The 21,199-nt window shown below is 40.2% G+C and overlaps 1 protein-coding gene across 3 annotated transcripts in view; it reads right to left on the bottom strand.

Annotated features, from left to right (window-relative positions):
* The window catches only part of PRPF40A (pre-mRNA processing factor 40 homolog A), a 44,657-nt gene that overhangs the window by 17,602 nt on the left and 5,856 nt on the right, over positions 1 to 21,199 (bottom strand). The window contains exons 4-17 of one of the 3 annotated variants that reach the window (XM_019480545.2): positions 18,562 to 18,592; positions 15,760 to 15,822; positions 15,301 to 15,323; positions 14,552 to 14,629; positions 14,330 to 14,440; positions 13,613 to 13,733; positions 12,588 to 12,612; positions 11,886 to 12,233; positions 10,779 to 10,887; positions 9,648 to 9,712; positions 8,130 to 8,294; positions 4,370 to 4,478; positions 3,221 to 3,371; positions 1,995 to 2,128 (exon numbers count right to left, since the gene is read on the bottom strand). In XM_019480545.2, coding sequence (XP_019336090.1) covers positions 1,995 to 2,128; positions 3,221 to 3,371; positions 4,370 to 4,478; positions 8,130 to 8,294; positions 9,648 to 9,712; positions 10,779 to 10,887; positions 11,886 to 12,233; positions 12,588 to 12,612; positions 13,613 to 13,733; positions 14,330 to 14,440; positions 14,552 to 14,629; positions 15,301 to 15,323; positions 15,760 to 15,822; positions 18,562 to 18,592 — 1,533 coding nt within the window. Of the gene's footprint in view, positions 1 to 1,994; positions 2,129 to 3,220; positions 3,372 to 4,369; positions 4,479 to 8,129; positions 8,295 to 9,647; positions 9,713 to 10,778; positions 10,888 to 11,885; positions 12,237 to 12,587; positions 12,613 to 13,612; positions 13,734 to 14,329; positions 14,441 to 14,551; positions 14,630 to 15,300; positions 15,324 to 15,759; positions 15,823 to 18,561; positions 18,593 to 21,199 lie in introns of all 3 variants that reach the window. The other 2 variants (XM_014599497.3, XM_019480546.2) reach the window with 2 other exon arrangements.

The raw sequence follows: 21,199 nt of genomic DNA, 5'->3' as shown, positions 1-21,199 counted from the left end.
CATGACTATCAGAAGAGATCCCAGATGATTGGAAAAGGACAAACAGTGCCCATATTTAAGAAAGGGAACAAGGAGGACCCAAGGAACTACAGACCAGTCAGCCTCACCTCAGTCCCTGGAAAAAAATTACAGAGCAGATCCTCAAGGAACCCATTTCTAAGCACTTCAAGGAGAAAAAGGTGATTAGGAACAGTCAGCATGGATTCACCAGGGGCAAGTCATGTCTGACCAACCTGATTGCCTTCTATGATGAGGTGACTGGCTCTGTGGACGTGGGGAGCCTGGCAGATGCAGTGTACCTTGATTTTAGGAAGGCTTTTTATACGGTCTCCCACAGCATTCTCGCAGGCAAGCTAAGGAAGTATGGGCTAGATGAATGGACTGTAAGGTGGATAGAAAACTGGCTGGAGCATTGGGCTCAGAGAGTAGTAATCAATAGCTCGATGTCTAGTTGGCAGCCGGTATCAAGTGAGGTGCCCTAGGGGTTGGTCCTGGGGCCAGTTTTGTTCAATGTTTTCATTGACAACTTGAAAGACGGTATAGAGTGCACCCTCAGCAAGTCTGCAGATGACACCAAGCTGGGGGGTGTATTAGATACGCTGGAGGGTAGCGTTAGGATTCAGAGCGACTTAGACAAATTGGAGGATTGGGCCAAAAGAAATCTCGTGAGGTTCAACAAGGACAAGCACAAAGTCCTGCACTTAGGACAGAACAATCCCATGCATCAATACAGGCTGGGAGCCAGAGGCGATGCATAGGGGGTGGACGTGCACCCCCTGCCAGGCCATGATCCCCGTTTAGCCGGCAGGCAGGGGGGCAGGCGGAAGCACCAGTGCCCCCTCTGCAAGTGCTGGTCGAGGAGCAGGGCCACCAGCAAAAGCAGCCGTGGAGCTCGGGAAGCAGCATGGCTGCTTTTACGGTAAGTTTGACATTGCTGCGGCCTGCAGGATCAGCCGCTGGGGGACCTCCCCCCCCCCCGGGTGCTGACTCAAGAGGCACCAGACACTCATGCTGGGGGCTGACTGGCTGGGACGCAGCTCTGCAGAAGAGGACCAGGGGATTACAGGGGACAATAAGCTGAATATGTGCCAGCAGTGTGCCCTTGTTGCCAAGAAGGCTAACAGCATACTGGTCTGCATTAGTAGGTGTGCTGCCGCTAGGTCAAGGGAAGTCATTCTTCCCCTCTATTCTGCACTGGTGAAGCCACATCTGGAGTACTGTGTTCAGTTTTGGGCACTCCACTACAGAAAGGATGTGGACAAATTGGAGAGTCCATCAGAGGGCAACAAAAATGAGGAGGAGGCTGAGGGGAGGAAGGAGGGATGGGATTTAATAGTAGCCCTTCAATTACCTGAAGTGGGATTCGAAAGAGGATAGAGCTAAAACTGTTCTCAGTGGTGGCAGATGACAGAAGAAGGAGCTACAGTCTTAAGTTGCAGCAAAGAAAATTTAGGTTAGATATTAGGAAGAATTTTCCTACTAGGAGGGTAGTAAAACACTGGAACAGGTTACCCAGAGAAGTGGTAGAAGATCCATCCTTGAAGGCTTTCAAAACCCAAAAAAGCTGTGGCCGGGATCATCTAGTTTGGGCTGGTCCTCCTTTAAGCAGGGGGTTGGACTAGATGACCTCCTTAGGTCTCTTCCAACCCTAACTTTGTGATTCTATGAAAGAACCACATCATAGCCAAAAGTTTAAACCAGTTTTTAAAACAAAAATATAATCCTGGTTCTGAAGCCTGAGATTAAACAAATTGACCTTGCTTATGCATTCTCTCTGTCCAGTGCCTCTTCCGTAGAAGTGTAACCAAGCTCTTAGTATCCATAAAAGGTCAAACTATTTACGAGAATCATAGCCAAGGTATTCTGATTTACCTTCTGCTTATTAGCATATTATTGATCATCTAGGATATGTAGTGACCACATTCTAAGACAGCTTTAAAGTGTCCAAAATATCTGAACCTGTTAGCTTCCCAAGTTAAAAGATTTTTATCCACCTGAAAAGATTCTCTATTTTTACGCTGTCGGCGCCTTTCCCTCAGCAAACTCTTTTGTTTTTCTTCTTCCTCCTCTTTCTCCAGAGCCCTGATGTGTTCTTCAAAACAGATGAGAGCGTCTTCTTTATCCATATCTAGAAATCATACAGGGAGTTTGAAATCAAAATATTTCTTACTTGACTGTTTCTATTTGCAGCTCCTCTCTCCTCAGTCATAATTAATTTTATAATGGTAAAGGACATTACTCAATAGCAGTAAATAAGGAGAAGAAAAACAGTGCAGTAAAATAGGTCTCACACTACTGAATCCTAGTCAAGGAAAAGCAAACTTCTCTAAAGAAGTTTGTAGGTGGGAAGAAGGGCCCTTGTGTTACCCCCTCCCCCCATGCCCAAACTTATCTATTAGCTATGGGAAAAAGCACAGGAGGCACGTGTCAAATTCATGGAGTCATGCTCTGTTCTTGGACAACATGAACCAAATCGGTCTTTGTAGGGAACCAAGGTGTGCTTCTATCAGAGAGAATGAGTTCCTTTCTAACTTTAAATTCTGTCTACGCTAGAGTTTGAGAACTGAGGCACAGACCACACCTTCTTGATAGGGATGATAGACATTTGAGGGTCTTTATGGGGGTGAGGGACAGAAAGTGGCTGCTGCACTTGATACTCACTGTAAAACATTGCTCCAAATCCCAGAGCCTAGCTGGCACAAGGGCGATTCAGTCTCCATGACAAGGCAATTGCTTGCCTCACTATTAAGATTATAAAGAAGATTATCAATATTTTTTTCTAAAGCTAAGGGGTGTGGTGGCAAAATGGTTATGACATCTCACTATGGCTCTGGAAGCAAGAGTTTAAGCCCTGTTCTGGACTGATGTTAAAGGCCATCCCTGGCTGATCCAACTCTAAAAGGGTACAGCATCATTTGGGCTGTGGAATCAAAGATGGCCAGAGTGCTAGCATCACTTCCTTCTGTACCATTAGTTAAGAAAATTGTGCATTTTAACTACAGTAGCCCAATGAGCTGTTGGGGCTTGAATATACCTCCCTTCCTCTTGTGGAGCTAAGGGCTGAACAGAGCAGATCGTTTTACAAGGTTGCTTAACAGCTGTTCCAATTAGCTGCCGCTGACCTGGGCAAGACAAACCATGTTCAACTATCTGGAATAATTAACATTAAACCAGTTTCATGCCCTCTTCTTGAAAAGATTTCTGAACATTATTTTCTTACTCTGAAGTTCCTCATCTTCTGCGAATGTAGGGTTGTCCATCAGATACTGCTGAGCCTCTGACCAAGTGGTACAATAAGTTACATTAGCCATGTTATCCAATATATTTTTTAGAGCCTCCCAATTCCTTTTTCGCAACTGCTTGGCTTGTTCCTAAAAAGAGAAACAGTCAAGAGCAAAAAAATTAAATTTTTAATCAATTTTTCTTAATACCTTATTGTGGAAGAACAAAAGCCAAACTATATCCAAAGAACGTGACAGCATTCTAGACATACTTGTATAAAAAAGCTAATTTCACTTTATTAAATAAAATGACTGGTTGAATCCACAGTCATGTAATCTTTTATTGATCTTGTCTCATCTTTCTGGTCAATTCCATAAAACCCCTTATTTTAATCAAGTATTACCAATGAGTAACTGTTCATTTTTAAGACAGTAAAACACCTGTGCTGTGCTGATGCTATGGCCTACTCAGATGTTGAAGGAGCTGTTTTGCCTAGCAGATCTAAAAAGTTGGTTCTAGTGTTTACAAATAATATATCATCTAACAAACATTAGAAAACCCCAAAACTTTGAAGTCATCCATTACTTTTGTCTTGAAACATACCTTTCTACATATCCCAACATACCTTAGATTTTTAAGTGGATTCACTGTTTCACACTAGCTGGAAAAATATTGTGCAATGTTACTACACAAAATTGAGCAGCTCCTATAGTCCAGAGGTTAACAAATGATCCCTATTATACACAGAGCCAGATCTTCATTTGGTTAAATCATAGTTCTGCTTGAAGTCAAGGGAAATATTACAATTTATACCAATTAAAGACCTGGGCCAAGATTTGTTTTAATATGTGGTTCAGATCAATATTGGTTAGAAGTACTCTGGAACAGAAACTAATTTATAAATTAAGTTATATCCACATTAAAAGACTGAGTCGGATTTTCTTAGTGAAACAAGACATTAATAATCCTACAATCACCAGGGCTAGTTCAATGAAAAAGGAAAAAGGGCAGTAGTAAGTGGGATTTTTTAGGTCTTACTACTTCAAAACAAACCTAAAATCACTTTAAAATTCTTCACTTTCTAGAGCAAGTTTAAATTGGTTTTCTTTCAGAGCGAGCATAAAAAGTAACGAAGAAAAAAAGTTACCTTCTCTTTCTTAGATAAGAAGAACAACACATCTTCGTAAATTTCGAGACGATCACGCTCTGATATTGCATTCCAAACCTCCATCTCTCCAAACATTTGTTCAGCTTTTCTGTTTAAAGGAAATAAGAAGTCACATATAATCATTCTGTCAAACATCAATTTAACCATCACTTTGACTGACTACAAATATAAGTGATCTGGATCACAATCAACTACTTTTCTGGTGTACAGATTACAGATACAAAATTTGTAAGGTGCATCTCTTTGGTCAACTGATGCACATTACTACAAAAAAAAAATTATTAGTTTTTGTTACTTACCTGTAGAGTGAACAAGAATATAAAAAAATATAGCTTCCAATAGCTTAAATAAGGTTATATATCATAGGAAATTCAGAAAGAGTGCCACCCATACTCCATGAGAAAGATATGAAACCACAATACGCGGTGGGATGTAAATGACAGTAAGAAAAACTAGGGCTGTGTTTTGATTTGGTTTTGGATTTAGCCGTTTTGGAGGACAGCGATTCGCTTCGGCATTTCGGATCACTGTCCTGTTTTGTTTTGGCTGAATCTCCTGCGAATCTGTTTTAAACAGGCTGCAAGGGAAGCTTCACACAGCCCTATCTAGCTGGGCAGGACTTCAGGCTGGGGGCTTGGGGCCCCAACAGGGAGCAGGACGGGGCCATGGGTGACTCGTCCAGTGGACGGAGAGGGCTGCTGCCCTCCATGCAGGTGAGGAGACGCCCACACAGCTCTCTGATCCCTGTCACGGCGGGTCGCAGGGCAGGGAAGCAGTGCAGAATGGCGAGCAAGCCTGCTGGTCCCTGCTGTGTGACCTGGCTCTGCAGGGAGTAGAGATCCGGGGCTGCACGTGACGGGCAGCAGCAGGGAGGAGACCCTGGTGTGGATCTCTGCTGCCTGCAGAGCCAGGTCATGCGGCAGGTCTTCTCCAGCTCCCAGATCAATTCCCCAGCCCTAGGCCCGCAGCAGCAGCCTGCTGAAACCCCACATGCAGATCCTGTGCCCCCCCGGAAGAGCTGGGGGAAGTGATCAAAGAGAGAGATGTCAATATCAGAGCAGTCCTTCCCCCACTTTCTCCTCCCTCTTCTTAGGTTTTTATTTCCTGTAAGCCCAGCTCTGAAACTCCAACTTCTCCAAAACATTTCAAAAATATTTCAGAGCCTTCAAATTCATTTCGAAGCCTTTCATTTTGATTCAGATTTAGTGTTTCGGGCATTCCAAAATGAAATGGCTGCCAAAATTTCGCACAGCCCTAAAAACTATACTAGTGGCTTGTAGATGTGGCATTTGCTCCAAAATGGTCTGCTAGCCATTATGGCTTGATCCAGGGACCTCAACTTAGGCCTCCATATGTGGACTTTATACTTGTACTATGGGACTTGCATTAGCTCCCAGTTGCTGCAGGGGAAGTTTAATTAGACCTAAGCAGTTTGGATTCTGACTGTGTTAACTGCATCTTCCTCTCATATGTGATAACTTTGAAAGCTCCTTCAACAGAAGTCTAAAACAAAGCAAGGTTGATTGCACCCAAAAGCTTGCTAAGAACTTTTTTCCAACTACTCAGTTTAATAAAATATATCACATCTACTCACAGAACCTTGCCTGCCTATGTCCTTAGATCAATAAGGCTACAACTAAAAACCCACCAATATTTGCATACAGATGAGGCACAGGGCAGCATCACCTCATAAAGGCGGGACCACGCTAATCATATGCACTATGCTAAGAGAGGGGGCTACAGGGATTCTAGGTGAACTGTCTGGGGCCCCGGCTTCATGATGTGGACAGGTTGTACTCAACCTGGCGAGATGTGAGCAGTGGGGTACCCCAGTGCTCGGTCCTCGGGCCCACACTGTTTAACATCTCCATCAGCGACTTGGATGAGGGGATGGAAAGCATGCTGTCCAAATTTGCTGATGACCGTAAGATGTGGGGCGAGGCGGACACACTTGAAGGGAGAGAGAGGCTGCAACTAGATTTAGACAGACTACAGAAGTGGGCAGATGAGAATAGGATGGGGTTCAACGTAGACAAATGCAGGGCGCTGCACCTTGGGAGAAGAAATCCACAGCACACATACAGGGTGGGGAATTGCCCTCTTGAAAGCACAGAGGTGGAAAGGGATCTTGGAGTCATTATTGACTCCAAGATGAACATGAGCCGCCAATGCTAGACCGCAGCCAGCAAGGCCAACCATACCTTGTCATGCATCCAAAGGTGCATCTCAAGCCAGTCCAGAGAAGTGATACTCCCCCTCTATGCAACTTTGGTCAGGCCACAGTTGGAGTACTGCGTCCAGTACTGGGCGCCACACTTCAAAAGGGATCTGGCCAGCCTGGAGAGGATTCAGAGGAGGGCCACCCACTTGGTGAGAGGGCAGCGGGACAGGCCCTATGAGGAGAGACTGAAGGACTTGAACTTGTTCAGCCTCAGCAAGAGGAGGCTGAGGGGGGACCTGGTGGCTGCCTACAAGCTCATCAGGGGAGATCAACAGCAAATAGGAAGAGCCCTTTTCTCCCCAGCACCACCTGGGGTGACAAGGAACAATGGTAATAAGCTGACGGAGAATAGGTTTAAGTTAGAGATCAGAAGGCAATATTTTACAGTTAGGGTGGCCAAAATCTGGAACCAACTTCCCAGGGAAGTGGTCCTTGCCCCTACCTTGGACAAATTCAAGAGGAGGTTGGATGATCACCTGTCTGAGGTCTTGTGAACCCAGCATTCATTCCTGCCTGTGGTAGGGGGTCAGACTAGATGATCTGTTCAGGTCCCTCCTGACCCTAGCTACTATGAAACTATGTTTGCCAGGCATTTGAGGTAGGTGAAGAAACAGGATGCATTGGAAATACCAAAAAAAAAAAAAAAGGCACAGCTTAGTTGTGGGAGTGAAGAGGAAGTCAAAATATATTCAATATAGTGGTAGTGGCTCACCACGACTTAAAAAAGAGTTCGAGCTGAAGGAGACTGTGGTTAATGGGCATATCTATCTATCTTATTCAGATGGACTGTACTACTTTTGTGGTAGGTTCCCACTGCATGTTTGCCCAAGGTGGCACCTATTTTGGAGTCATGCTCAGTATCTGCTGCATTTAAATCAACTTCACAGTTGGTTTCCATTACTGGGCACATTCTGCTTTTTAGGGGCAGTTCAAAGACAGATAATGTATCTAATGTGGTTTCCTTATATGCAAATGCAAGACAAGGGGCCTTTGCCCCATGCTAATTTGGGGGGGAGGGGAGGAAATAACCTTGTCTTGTATTTGAATAAATGCGGCAAGTTATTTTGATATTTTATATGCTCTGAAAGAAACTCACAGAGGTAACAATAAAAGACATATTAAAAATTAAACACAGAACTCAGAAGGGGGAAGAGAAGAAGGGAAAAAAAGATTGAGAAAAGTCAGCTTTCTTATAATGCCACTTCACAGTCAAGAGGCAGCAAGCTCAGAACCAGCACACATGTCTATTAAGTATAATACTGAAGTATGTGAAAGTAATTTAAGTGTTTTGTAGTTTCCCTCACTCCTAGTTAGTTGAGATCCAATAATCAGCTCTAATATTTTGCCCATGGCTTCAATCTACTTTACAAAGAGGATAAAATTTATGCTTGTAGTCCCAAGAGTTATCAGACTGAACATTACCCAACAGTAAATATTCACCAGATACATAGCCAAGCAGATTTAAAGGTTGAATTTGAAAAACAAATGCACTGGTCTTATACATTAAGTTGATCTTACTTATATCTTGTTGTAGACGTCATCTTGTCATGGTTTTCAAGAAAACGCTGGAAGGATTCTTTAGCTTCTTTGTATTTTGACCTCGCTTCTTCTTTTTCTTCCTTTTCTGTCTGAACCTTGTAAGCATTAAAGGCTTGCTTTTTTTCACTCAACTTTGCCAAAGCACTAAATGTCAAGGGAAAAACAAAAACAAACCAGACGCTTAATTACACAAAACTGGAATCAAATTAGAAAAAAAGAATGCAAATCTCATATTAGCATACCTTCAGAACACAAGACAAATTTTAATCATGAAAGGTGGTAAAATGAACTTAATTCTATGGAAAAGCACAAAACCAACATGTATATTACTTTACCAGTTTTCATTTCAATAAACTGCATTAGAAAAAAATAACTTTGTGGGATAAAGAATAAAATAGTAGAGGTGCACCGATTCATTGGTCGGATATCAGATTGGCATCAATATAAAGAAAACTGTATTGGATATTGGCCCAATGGGGCCAATAATTTGGCTAATAAATGTCCGTGCTGCACGCAGTTGCAGTGCAACACAGCCGGCAGCGTGGAGAGCTGCTTCCAGCTGTTAAGTCCAGTGTGGTGGAAGGAAACAGGGGAGGGACACAGATGAACATCCCCTGCATTGAGGGAAGTGGCAGGGGCAGGTGCTGCTCAGGCAGGGCTGGGGCCAGAGTGATGTATTTTGGTGGGGAGGAGGTGGATTCTGCTGCTGCTTGAACCCCAGGAGGGCACGAGTGGGGTTGTGTGCCCCCCGGATCTGCGCAGGGTGGGGCAGGCTACAGCAGGGGCTGTGCAGGGCTCTTGTTGGTGAGGGTTGGTTTGGAGCAAGCACTGGCAGTGCTGGGAGAATGCTGCATCCACTCCAAATTTTGCCACCACTCTGCTCCCAGTGCCTGCTTGGACAGGGCCTGTCCCTGATCCCTCCCTCACCACAAGGGGCATTGATCTGCCCCAACACACCCCTTACCAGCTGGAGGCAGCTGTATCAGAAATTGAACTGGTATCAGACGATATGCCTCCTTAAATATCGGCTTTCTGTATCAGCTCCAAAAATCTGTTGGTGCACCCCTACAAAACAGCCTTGTAAGGAGGTACTATCAACAGAAAACACTTGGACACTCCATGTACAGAAAAATTATTAAGTGTGCTCAACATTTAATAGGTCCCACAGAATTCTCAGCATCTCCATTAAAAACAGAAGTCCATTTCAGGACAGATTTTCAAAACATATGTAGACCATTTAATTATAGTTGTACTGCTAATGCTGGCATAACATTCATTAGATTCTGGGTCCAAGATCATGAATCATCCCATTAGTCATCTTCATGCACGTCCCAAGACATTACCTACTTTTGAATGTGTACAAAGAGGCAACTGGCTTAGTATACAAACATCTGTATTAGGTTCAACCATAACTTGTCCATAATGAACTACAATGTTAATTGAAGGATCAAAACAGAGCATATGTTTGTAAACAATGTAGCAGTAAGTAGGAAGTACCTGTATCTGGGATCATTAATGATCATTTTCATAGCTTGTTCCCACGAGGCATTGGAGGGTACACGCTGTGAAGACATTAAATCAATAATGTGACTACCAGATTTGGCATCAACATCCCATGTTTGTTTCCTCAGAAATATTTAATCTGGGAGGTGAGATCCCTCCAACAGACTTTTCCCTGACTTGATTAGAAGAGTTGTATAGAAATATAATACTTCCCTTTAATAACTTTATTAGTAATATTAAAGTGATGTTGTCATAACATCAGTCAACAGAAAAACAAATTTCAGGTTTTAGGCTTATCACTATTTTTATCCTTTGGTTCTTCTTCAGGTAACCCCTGCATCACACTACAGTGAAAAATATTCTAGAGGAACTCTAAACAACTGAGCTATATGGAAAGAAAAATCCAGTATTGACTCATTTTTCTATCAGCCCACTTGTCTTTTTAATGGTGAGAAATTCAGAGAGTAAATCAAAGAGACAATACTGGTTAAAATACTTTTGATGCTGCAGAGAAGTAATATGGTTAAACGATTATAAAATTTAAATTATGCAGTTGTCTGTAACAGCAAGATTATGACTTCCTAAGGATGAATTTTAAGGGAAAAATGTTGTCTTTAAATGGAATTTTCTTTAACAATTTGAGAAACAGAAGAAAAAGGAGATAGATTTTAAGGTGTTAGGGTCCACTCCCCTCCTCAGACACTCCAAGAACCCGTTCAAATATCTGTTGTTAAAAGAGCTTTTGCTTTTGTAGGGCTGGATTTTTAGAGCCCTGTCACCAAAGTGACAGCTTCACATGGTAACCAAATCAATCATAATTTCTTGGATAACAACTGGAATTTTTACTTGGGTTATTTGGGGGGTTTTACTTGGGTTGCTGGGGGTGGGAGAGGAGAAACAAAAGGAAAAACTGAGCTGAGAAAGCCCTAATTAAAACACAAACATCTCTAAGAAAAGACTTAAGTATACTCTTTCTATGGCAAAGTTTTTTTCTTCCTTCAAATCTAAGTCAGCTTCTTAATACTGAGATTTTCTTTTGGAAAAGAAGAGAGAAGAAACTCCACTCAAGAAAGCACATTTTGTAGTAATTCTAGAAGTTAAGGTAAGTTGACCCAATTTAAAAACCTTTTCTTTCAAAAGCTCTTTAAATGCTTGTTTTGCTTCTTCTTTTGTATTCCACGTATATGTTTTTTTAACTGGCTGGGCATCGTCCTCCTCTTTTTTGGGAGTAGCACTACAAATAAGAATTGATAAAGAGAATAATTAGACAAGTAAATACATAATTTAGTAGTTTAACAAACAATTGCCATTAATTTTCAAAATAAACAATCAAGAGGACATCGCTGAGAAACAGCATTCATAATTTTAACAATGAACTCCATTTATATAAAGTGCTTATGAGTCAGAAATAAAATACACACTTGTGAAAACCCCAAGCCTCAGATCCAAGTTAAGGATTTCATTACAGACCAACTTTAAAAGTACCTTTCTCTTTAGAATGACAAGATGCTGCTGCAATCAACCACCTGTTCTAGTTCCTTACCTTTCCACTTAAAGTGGGAGAAAAAGGTAAGGCATTGCCTATGAAGGGATCTTGCCTTTGCCACTTACCATTAACTGTCAGTCTCCTGACCTCCCAGCTGCAACAAGTTCTCAGGCTTTCAGTGATGAAAGGCAAAGTGTGTATAGTTTGTGTCTCAAGGAAGAGATCATATACACCTTCATAGCTGTTCTAATTTACTTGGATCGTTTAGCCGAAACATTTTTTCTTATTATACACAAGAACGTAGGCGTTTCAGAAGTACTGCCCATTTAAACTGCACTTGGGTCAGCAAGAAGTTTAGTAATTTTTCCACAGTGACAGTGTGAACAGCTATGTATTTTAAACATTTATCCAGTATCTCTCAAAACATTTCATATTTCTTTAAAATAAATTAAAAGCCATAAGAATTTCCTATCAAATTTGTAATGAGATGAAGGACCAGTTAAAGATTTAAGGGAAATTGGTTGGGTTTTTTTAAAAAAAGGACTGAGCGCCTTTTCTGCACTTTTTTCTTACTCATTTCTCTTTGCAAAGTCTGACCTGCTTCCCCACCCCCTTTTCCTCTCAGAAAAAAAATGTTAGCCAAGAGAAACTCTAGTGTTTAGAACCTTGTCTCCCTTCTGGAACTCTCAACACTTAAGAATGTGTTAGACAACTGCAGCCAACTCAAGTCACAGGATTTTACTTACTCTGCTGAACCCTCCTGCTTTAAACCTTCCTCTACTGTGTTTGTGACAGTTTCTGCATTCTGTTCCTGTACAACGGGAGTAGCATTGGTTTGCTGCACTTGTTCATCAGCTGTAGCTGTACCTGTACTTTCATTTTCTGCAGCAGTTGCAGTAACACTAGTAGCAGCAGCAGCTGCAGAACTAGTAGTAGAAGCAGTTTCACTTTCTGAGGCAGCTGTTACAGCAGGGGTGGCAGTAGCAGCTACAGCAGTTTCAGCAGCTGCAGAAGTGGTGGTGCTGGTTGTTGTATTGGTTACTTCTGTTGCAATAGCAGCTGTAGATGTAGTTGGAGTTGATTCTTCTGGTTTGCTGCTGAGTATATCAAAAGAGAAATAGAAAGAACAATTAAATAATCATTATGTCAATTAAGCTTCAGGGAAAAGAACTTCCTTTAACTGAAATATCTAAAATACACAGTTAGTAGACCCCACCTTACAAAATGTTTTTCCACAAGATAATAAGGAACAAAAAATAAGGTTATAAGGACAATCTTCAAAGCAGTACTTTCAAGATAATACAGCTGAAGAATAAAATGAAAAGTAGACAAGAAGAATGAAGGCAGATGCCTTTTTTTTTTTTTTTAAAGGGATCAGGGAAATAGTTTTTAAAAATAGAAAGGCACATTATACATTTTGTTTTGATGACAAGTTTAAGTGAACATACCTGTTTTCCTCTGCTTTAATCATTGCTATAAGGAAAGGAAAAATATATTTCAAAACAAATTTTTTCAAAAGCAGCTTATGTTTAGGAAAGTTATTGTTGATATTTTAAAAAGGCAGTACGTATAAGTAGATCATTATTTTAAATATGCTTCAATAACTTAAAAAAAATGATTAGAATTAAATTATGCAAAATCAAATCATAACATAAGAACTCTTACCAAACAGTCTTTTGCAACCCCCACTTGCTCTTTTGTGGTAATTTTAAAAGGTATTAGGGTTAACACACATGTGGGGTTTAGTCAAATTCTTTTGGTAATCTTTTCTATCTAGATTTTATCTAGTCAATGGTTTCTTCTTTAATTATATATTTAACTTCTCATCTGTGATCTAACCTTCCTTTAAATAAACAAAAAAATCTATATATTTCTTGACTGAAGTTATTTTACCTTCAATATCAAGATAAAATATTACCTACACAAACAGTAAACGGAGCAGTACATGTCACCTGTTCAAGGCAGGAGGCTACTTTTTTTAAATAGTCAGAAGGAAATCCAAATGTGATGTAAATTTATATTCCTACCTATTGTGACCCAATATTTTTCAAACAAAGAAGCATCTCTGGATGCATGGTTTTGACTTCAACATTAATTTTATCCAACATTAAATCATCCAAAATAATGATGAGTAATAATTAGTTAAATATTATGATTTGTTTCCTTTTTATCAAAAGGAATTACCAAGGAAAGCTAGTGGTAATGTTTATATTAAACTAAAACAACAAGCATTATTAGTAGTTTTAGTACACTGCAGATGACATTGTAACAGTGAAGAATTTAATATATGAGACTACTGATGCTGAAACAAGAACAGGTTTCTGCTTTATAATTATTTACTGAACAAGTTCCCTCACTTATTAGAAACTGAGTGGAGTAAAATAAGAGTTGCTTCAACAGTAAGACAACACTGCAAATAGCTCACATACAAACAACATTTTCAAAATTAACAGATTTTCAGTGGCTATGTTACCTTCAAGATCCTCAAGTTCTTTAGGTTTTGCCCACCGTGACTCTTTTGTTTGGGAATTATAGTAGTAAGGCTTTCCTGAATCAGATTTGTACTCTTTCCAAGGGCATTTAGATAATAATTGCTGATGCACAGAAAAAAAATGCACAGAAAAAATTCAAAATCATATTATATCAATTTTGTAACACTAAAAGATTTCTACAAAACAATCTCTAAAATAAACATTACAACAAAAAAAATCTTAATTGTTAGTACATACAATGAAAAACATTTCTCAAGAACAGTAACAAGCAAACCCAATAACATTTTAATTCCAAAAGCAGAGTACCCTAAAAATCTGTACTTTATACAAGCACTGATTTTTGAAGTTCTGAAACAATTTATTTAATTTTTTTGCTATAAAAAGACCTCTTCATGCAATTATAAATGCAAAGCTTTTCTAGCATTTATAAAATCAGTTGGATTAGTTTTGGGGTCTTCTGTGTTCAGATGCAAGATGCTGAAATAAAAATTCTGATCCATGTCACATGGTGGGCATATTATGCCACTTATGCTAGGTGGTTATCTACACAGGAAAATTTACCAGTCTAACTATACCAGGACAATCACTGCTGCTGTTATAACTACTGTTTCGCACCAGGATAACTTCACTGTTAAGTTTTTGTCCAGATACAAGCTCAGAGTAAACCATTCCAAAGCTTTCATTTGACCTCAATATACCTCAGCAGGTGTTTTAAGATCATCTGGTTTCTCCCATGTGGATTGCTTTGTTTCAGTATTGTAATAATAAGTTCTTCCATCAGGTGATTTATGTTCAGTCCATACAGATTTCTAGGAAAACATAAAACAGACCATCAACGAGGTATAAAATGTGCTTTTCTCTGGAATGGTTTAAAAAAAATGCTGACAGCAAAATTAAATACAAAGGGAAAATGGTGAAACCTGTTTAGACTGGTCTTCAGTTACCGAACTGTTGACTGTGGTGGTTTGCTGGGCTGAACAGACTACTGAATGTGCGGTCTGAGAAAAAGAAGAGACATTTCTGAAAATGCATACCCATTTCTCCTGTTCATTTTAAAAATGCCAAATAAAAAAGTACTAAGTGAGAAGCTGGTAACCTTCACAGGAGCCTATGGATGTAAGTATGGCAAAAACATTACAACTTTGACCCTGTTTCATTCAGAGTTAAAGTTCCATTGATTTTGCTCACTTATCCCACTATAGTAGCATAAAGGCATAGCAGACACCTGTAATGATGCCTGCTCCCAAGAGACAATTCTTCATTCCTCCTTAAAGTGCTTAGAAGTTATATCTGTCCACAGCCTTGAGACCAAGTGTGCTAAAAACCAAACATTAATCCATCAGAAACCCAATACAAAGGGCCATGGCAGTTAAAAGAGCTCAGCACACCACACATTCTGGTCCAAACTCTAGTCCTTCAAAATAATGACTTGCTAAATTTATAGAAGACAAGACTACAATGAAGGGATGTGGTTGCCACAGGAATACATATGCCATTGGAGCTTTTAAACTTCTTATACTAGATGTGGACTGGCATTCTGATGATATATTTTTTAAAAAGCTTGGAAGCTTTCCTGAGCTTGGAAACTGATCTATAATGGGTGAGGACTGAGTGAATTTACACAATCGCTGTATTTCTGTTAAGGCTTCTGAAGCCTTATTTTGCTTACCTGAGTTCCTGGAGGTGTTGTACCTACAAAAAAATATCAGAATGAGAAAACAGACAAGTAAATAGACAAGTTATATTCCCCCCCCCCCATCCCAGCTTACTACAAAAGCGGCTTACTGTAAAAAAAAAAAAAAAAAAAAAGAAAAAAAAAGAAAAAAAAAGAAAAAAAAGAAAAAAAAGATTTCAAGAAAACTGAAGAAAAGTTATCAACCAGTGACTGCAGTTCAAGCAGATTATCCATATGGATTAACATTGCTGGAACAGTCAGGCTTATAGAGACATCTAGTCAAAACTCTTTAGAAAACAGTGTACAGCTGCTAAATGCATCTCCTTGAAGCACTGACTGTTTGAGATGAGGATATACAATGAGACATGACCTCCCGCAAACACAACTTCTGCTTATACAGACCCCAGTTCAAGGAAGCAAACTATTTAGAGCAGGAAATAAGCGTGGGCTTACCTTCCATTGTGCTTAACTTCCAATGGAGACTCGATGTGCTTAAGTATTTTCCTGAACCAGACCCTTGGAATTTGAAATAAGGACTCCAATGAAATTAACATAGAGGGACAGAAATGTGGATAATCTACTTCAGGAACTACAGTTACTGGTAAGTGACCTTTCTTTCTCCTTCAGTATTTCAACTAAATAACCACTCTTGGAAATTAGCTAACTATAAGTCCTTCCTGTAAGTGAGAACTTGGTTAAATAATATGGAAGAACTGCTTTCCTGAATTGTGCATCAGTTATGTAAGCCAAGTTAAGAGAGTTTTGTATATGCTCAAAGCCCCATGTAGCCATCCTCCTCCTTACCATTATGGAGTAAATATTTGAGGAACAGTTTACAAACAAGTAACTGCCTCAGAAAGTCAATTATTGATTGCATCAGTTTAACTCAACTCTTACAAACAGGCAAACTTTTCTCTGAAGCAGTAGCTCTCAACCAGAGGACGCAAGGACTTGCCAAAGGTGCCGTGATGTCAGCACCAACACCACTATCATAGATTTCATAGACATTAGGGCTGGAAGGGACCTCGGAAGATCATCGAGTCCAGCCCCCCGCCCAAAGGGCAGGACGTCAGCTGGGGTCATAGGATCCCAGCAAGATAAGCATCCAGTTTCATCTTGAAGGTGTTCAATGAAGGCGCTTGAACAACCTCCGGCGGCAGGCTGTTCCAGACCTTGGGGGCTCGGACAGTAAAGAAATTCTTCCTTATGTCCAGCCTGAAACGATCTTGTAGTAGTTTGTGACCATTCGTCCTCGTCATCCCTTGGGGCGCTCTGGTGAACAAACGTTCCCCCAGATACTGGTGATCACCCCTGATAAACTTGTAGGTGGCCATCAGATCACCCCTGAGCCTGCGCTTTTCCAGGCTAAAGAGCCCCAGGGCTCTCAGCCTGTCATCGTAGGGTCTGCTTCCCTGACCCCTGATCATGCGCGTGGCTCTTCTCTGGACTCTCTCAAGCTTCTCCACATCCTTTTTGAATCGTGGAGCCCAAAACTGGACGCAGTACTCCAGCTGCGGCCTCACTAAGGCCGAGTACAGGGGGAGAATGACGTCCCGGGATTTGCTTGAGAAGCATCTATGGATGCAAGCCAGCGTTTTGGTCACTTTACTAGCCGCAGCATCGCATTGCAGGCTCATGTTCATCTTGTGGTCAATGATGACCCCCAAGTCTCTTTCTTCCATAGTGCTAACCAACATAGCACTGCCGAGCCTATAAGGATGCTGCGGGTTTTTCTTCCCAAGGTGGAGAACCTTGCATTTATCGGCATTGAACACCATCAGATTCTCATCCGCCCACTTGCTGAGCCTGTCCAGGTCAGCCTGGATCACCACCTGTCTTCTGGCGTGGATGCTTTGCCCCAAAGTTTGGTGTCATCGGCGAACTTGGCCAGTCCGCTTCTGACTCCAGTGTCCACATCGTTAATGAAGATGTTGAACAGTATGGGTCCAAGGACAGAGCCCTGGGGGACCCCACTGGTCACAGGACACCACGATGAGTGACTTCCATCAATTACTACCCTCTGGGTCCGACCCCGGAGCCAATTTTCCAGCCAGTGGATCATGGGGGACCCAAGGCGACAATTGGCCAGTTTCTCCAAGAGACGATCATGGGACACCAGATCGAAGGCTTTTTTGAAGTCAAGTAAAATTTTCCCCATGAGCTTCTTTTCAGGAGGCATGTCAGAACCAAACTGAGAAGAAGCAGCAGCAGCAAGGTGCTCCTCCTTGCACTACATTATGCAGGCAGGCATGCTGTTTCTGCTACTGTTTTTCACAGTTTGACTCTGATTTGCCTCCTGAAAACAAAGGTGTATGGGGAGTTCTACCTGGGAGTGACAGCAGACTGGAAATAAATGCTGCATAACGTAATATAGGCAGGCACGCCTTTCTGCTGCCACCGCTTCTCAGTTCAGACATGACATGCCTCCTGAAATAAGAAGCATGTGGGACAGAGTTCCATCTGCCCTGCGTTCTCTATCTCCAGGGGATGCTGTGCACAGTTGAACAGGGAAGAGCTGTGGCAAGAGCGTTTGCTCCTGCTACAGCCACTTTCCAATCTGGCTCCGCAGGATGTGTGCAGTGCAGCAATGTGGTGAATATAATATGATGATCTAATCAATTACTAATGTACTAATGAATAACAGAATTATAATGTTCATTTTATAAATAAGCAGTTTTGGAGGGGTGCTGTGAGTGTAAAAAGGTTGAGAACCACTGCTCTGAAGAATACGTGCCAATCTGGACGTGTGATTATTCAAGGGGCAAGAAAAGAGACATGACTTTAAATGCACTCTGGTCTCAATGTTTAGTACTGTAGTTAAATTCAGGCTGATTGGGTATCCCGGTAGCAGAATCTAGAACAGAAGACAATACTTGAAGGAGGGAAAAAAAACACACACACCTCAACACACCACAAGCTAACAACGCCATGAGCTAACTGTTAAATGTGTGAAATAATTAATTTAAGATTAAATGCATTAAAGGAAACAGAAAAGACGTGAAATAAGGTTATTAAGTATATAAATGGATGATACTTTTTACTTTTTTTTCTATGAAAGATCTCTCTTTTCTGAAATGTACTAGGAAAGAAAACTAAGAGCTAAACATAATACCCAACTATCCCCCCTTTATTTATATAAACTCTCTACAGCTTCATTTACACCATTTTTGAAAACTTAAAACCTTTATTTTCTAGGATACTTAACAGAATTTTGCTTGAAAGGCTTTAAAAATATAATGGATTGTTGATACATACCTGCTTGCGAATCCATACTGTTCACTCCTGGCTGTAAAAAAAAAAAAAAAAAAATCAACAGATTTAAAACACATAACATAATTATATTAAATGCACTAAACATCATACAAATCCAGTGATTCTCATCTAAGGTGCTGTGATGCCCTTGAAATCCCTGGGATGCCTTAAGATCCTTTCAAGGATGCTGCAGGGTATCTCACAATGTGAGCATTAAGTGTGCAAACATAATTCATGTGATAAATCAAGGGATTTCAAACAGGAATTCACAGGGTTAAAAACATTCTGACCTGTTATGGTCTTACTAGGTTCTTTGCAACAGAAGAATTGTTCTATTATTCTTCTGTAGCCAAAAAACAAGTGAAAATGACTTGGCATTCTCTGAAAGGCGCCTCGAGTCTAAAAAGGTTAAGAACCACTATATTAATCTGTTCAAATGTAACAACTCCAGAATCCAAAGACCGGTTTAACTTAAATATGAATTCTTTCCCTTTTCCACTATAAGTGACCTGAGAATTCCAGTTCTATTAGAACTAACGAGGGATACACTGAATCGCTTTTCAGAAAAAAGGCAATACATTTACTAATTCAGTTCAATGTATTGCCATCTTTCTACACAATCAAAAGCACTCTGCATAGCTGCAAAAGCCATTATCCAACACAGGGTGTTGTATAATACTTTTAGGCTTCACTAATTCAAAAAAGTTTCTGCCCTTGTAAAAGAGATGGTCTTTAGACACAACTGGAAGCAGCAACTTTTTTTTTTTTTTTTTTTTAGCTTGAGGCGAATTAAACTTACTGAAACGTGTACTGTACTTCATGTAATCTCCTGATAAAGTTTAACAGCTTCATTTTCTCTAATAGGAATTAACTCAAAATAATCTAGCTCGTTTAAGAAATGCATTCATAGTAATAACATGAAGTTACTCATGAAGCACTGAACCAAGAAGGAACTGCAGTCCTATGGTTTTCATTTCTTCTCCCCAGTGCTGCAAATCAGTCTTGCAAACCTTCAGGGCATTTGGGAAAAAATGATTCTCAATCCATTGGTTACTTTGGTTTACTAAATGTTTACAATATTTATGTTGCAAAGAAATAGTATTCTAAGTGGATTTCAACTTTTAATTTTGTTGTACTTACAATACGCTCTGAGGAATCCAGGACCTTAATGAGTGAGGTTTTAAATAAAAAAGTTTTACATAAAAATCAGGAGAGGGACAGTATGCTAAATGTTTTTAAGCATTTTTCCTGACTTCACAAAAGTTCAGGTAAAGCCATAACTTGAAATTTATCATTTACTGGAGTCAATCCTTTGTTATTTAATTTTTTTAAGGCAGCCTCAAGACATAATTAAAGATGAGCAAACCACATTACACGTTAGCACATTCAATAAAAGACACATCCAGCAAAGAGCAATTAACGTTATTTGAGTATTTATTTTACCAAATCTTGCTCCATGCACTCATTTACTTGCAATAAAACTCTGAACATTTTACTCACTATATAGCTGGATTTTATGTATAAGCCTTGGGAGCATATAGGTGTCAAGGGCTCCAATTCACCCTTGAGGCTAGGAATGCCAATCAGCTGACTGCTACTCCCAGCCTTGGAAAAGGGAGTAATGCGTGGTGTGCAACACAACCCTTAACTCTTCTGCACCCCTGAGGCTGGCAGCCACTGCTGCTGCCAGCCTTTAGGGTGCAGTGGGAGCCTGGGTCACAGATGCTGGAACAGTCAGCTGATCTGCACTCCCAGCCTTGGAAACACATGGAGCTGTTGACTGTGATGAGCCCATGAGGCTGGGAGCTGATGCTTGGCCACCCGTGCAATTTAAGGCACAATGGGATCCAGTCACAAAATTATTGCAGATATTTTGTCTAATAACTTTGGGACTTATTCCTGTTTTATCATGCCATTAACTGCATTAGCATGTGACCAGGTTGCTACTTAAGACATTAACTGGTTAATCATGTCTGAAGTGTACCATCTTGCTTATGGGCTGCGTAATTTATTTATTTTAAAAAATTATTTTTCTGAATGAAGCTCTTCCATCACACCTCATTTCTTCCAAGTAGTGAATACAGATGCCTGAACAAAGTCACTGTATTTCCAAATACAATGGTTCCAATTACTTTTCTGGAAATGAAAACTTTTACGATAGTAAATGCAATGTCTATAACAATGTTTAGCACTATATTTGCTAATAGAACCAACTCAAAGTGCACTGGAGTCATTACATAAATCTCACCAGTTTCAATGAGCTTTGGATCAGGCTTTATATTTATACAAAACACAATGCTGGTTGTCTGATGTGCTGTAAATTACCAGACTTGTAGGCATGCACCTACAAAAACAGGTAATCAATTTCCTTTTTTAGATCTAAAAATAGTTATTTTAGCTACAAGAAAGAACATTATTATTCTTCATATTCTAAAATAGTTTAATTGTTTATTTCCCTAACTACTACATTTGTAAGTTTTAGTTAACTGATTTAAGTAGTTCAAGGTTTAAATCTAGATATACTAGGTATAATATACCATCCCAACGCCTTTTAAATCTCCTTTGACAACAATGTATCTGGTTTCCAAAATTTCTTTAAAACTTCCAACAAACAACCTTGCTGGAAACCCATGCTGAACCC

This window comes from Alligator mississippiensis, chromosome 4 (genome assembly GCF_030867095.1).
Source record: "Alligator mississippiensis isolate rAllMis1 chromosome 4, rAllMis1, whole genome shotgun sequence".
Lineage (NCBI taxonomy): Eukaryota > Metazoa > Chordata > Crocodylia > Alligatoridae > Alligator > Alligator mississippiensis.
The sequence above is the reverse complement of the archived record's forward strand: the minus strand, read 5'-3'. Positions and strand labels throughout refer to the sequence as shown.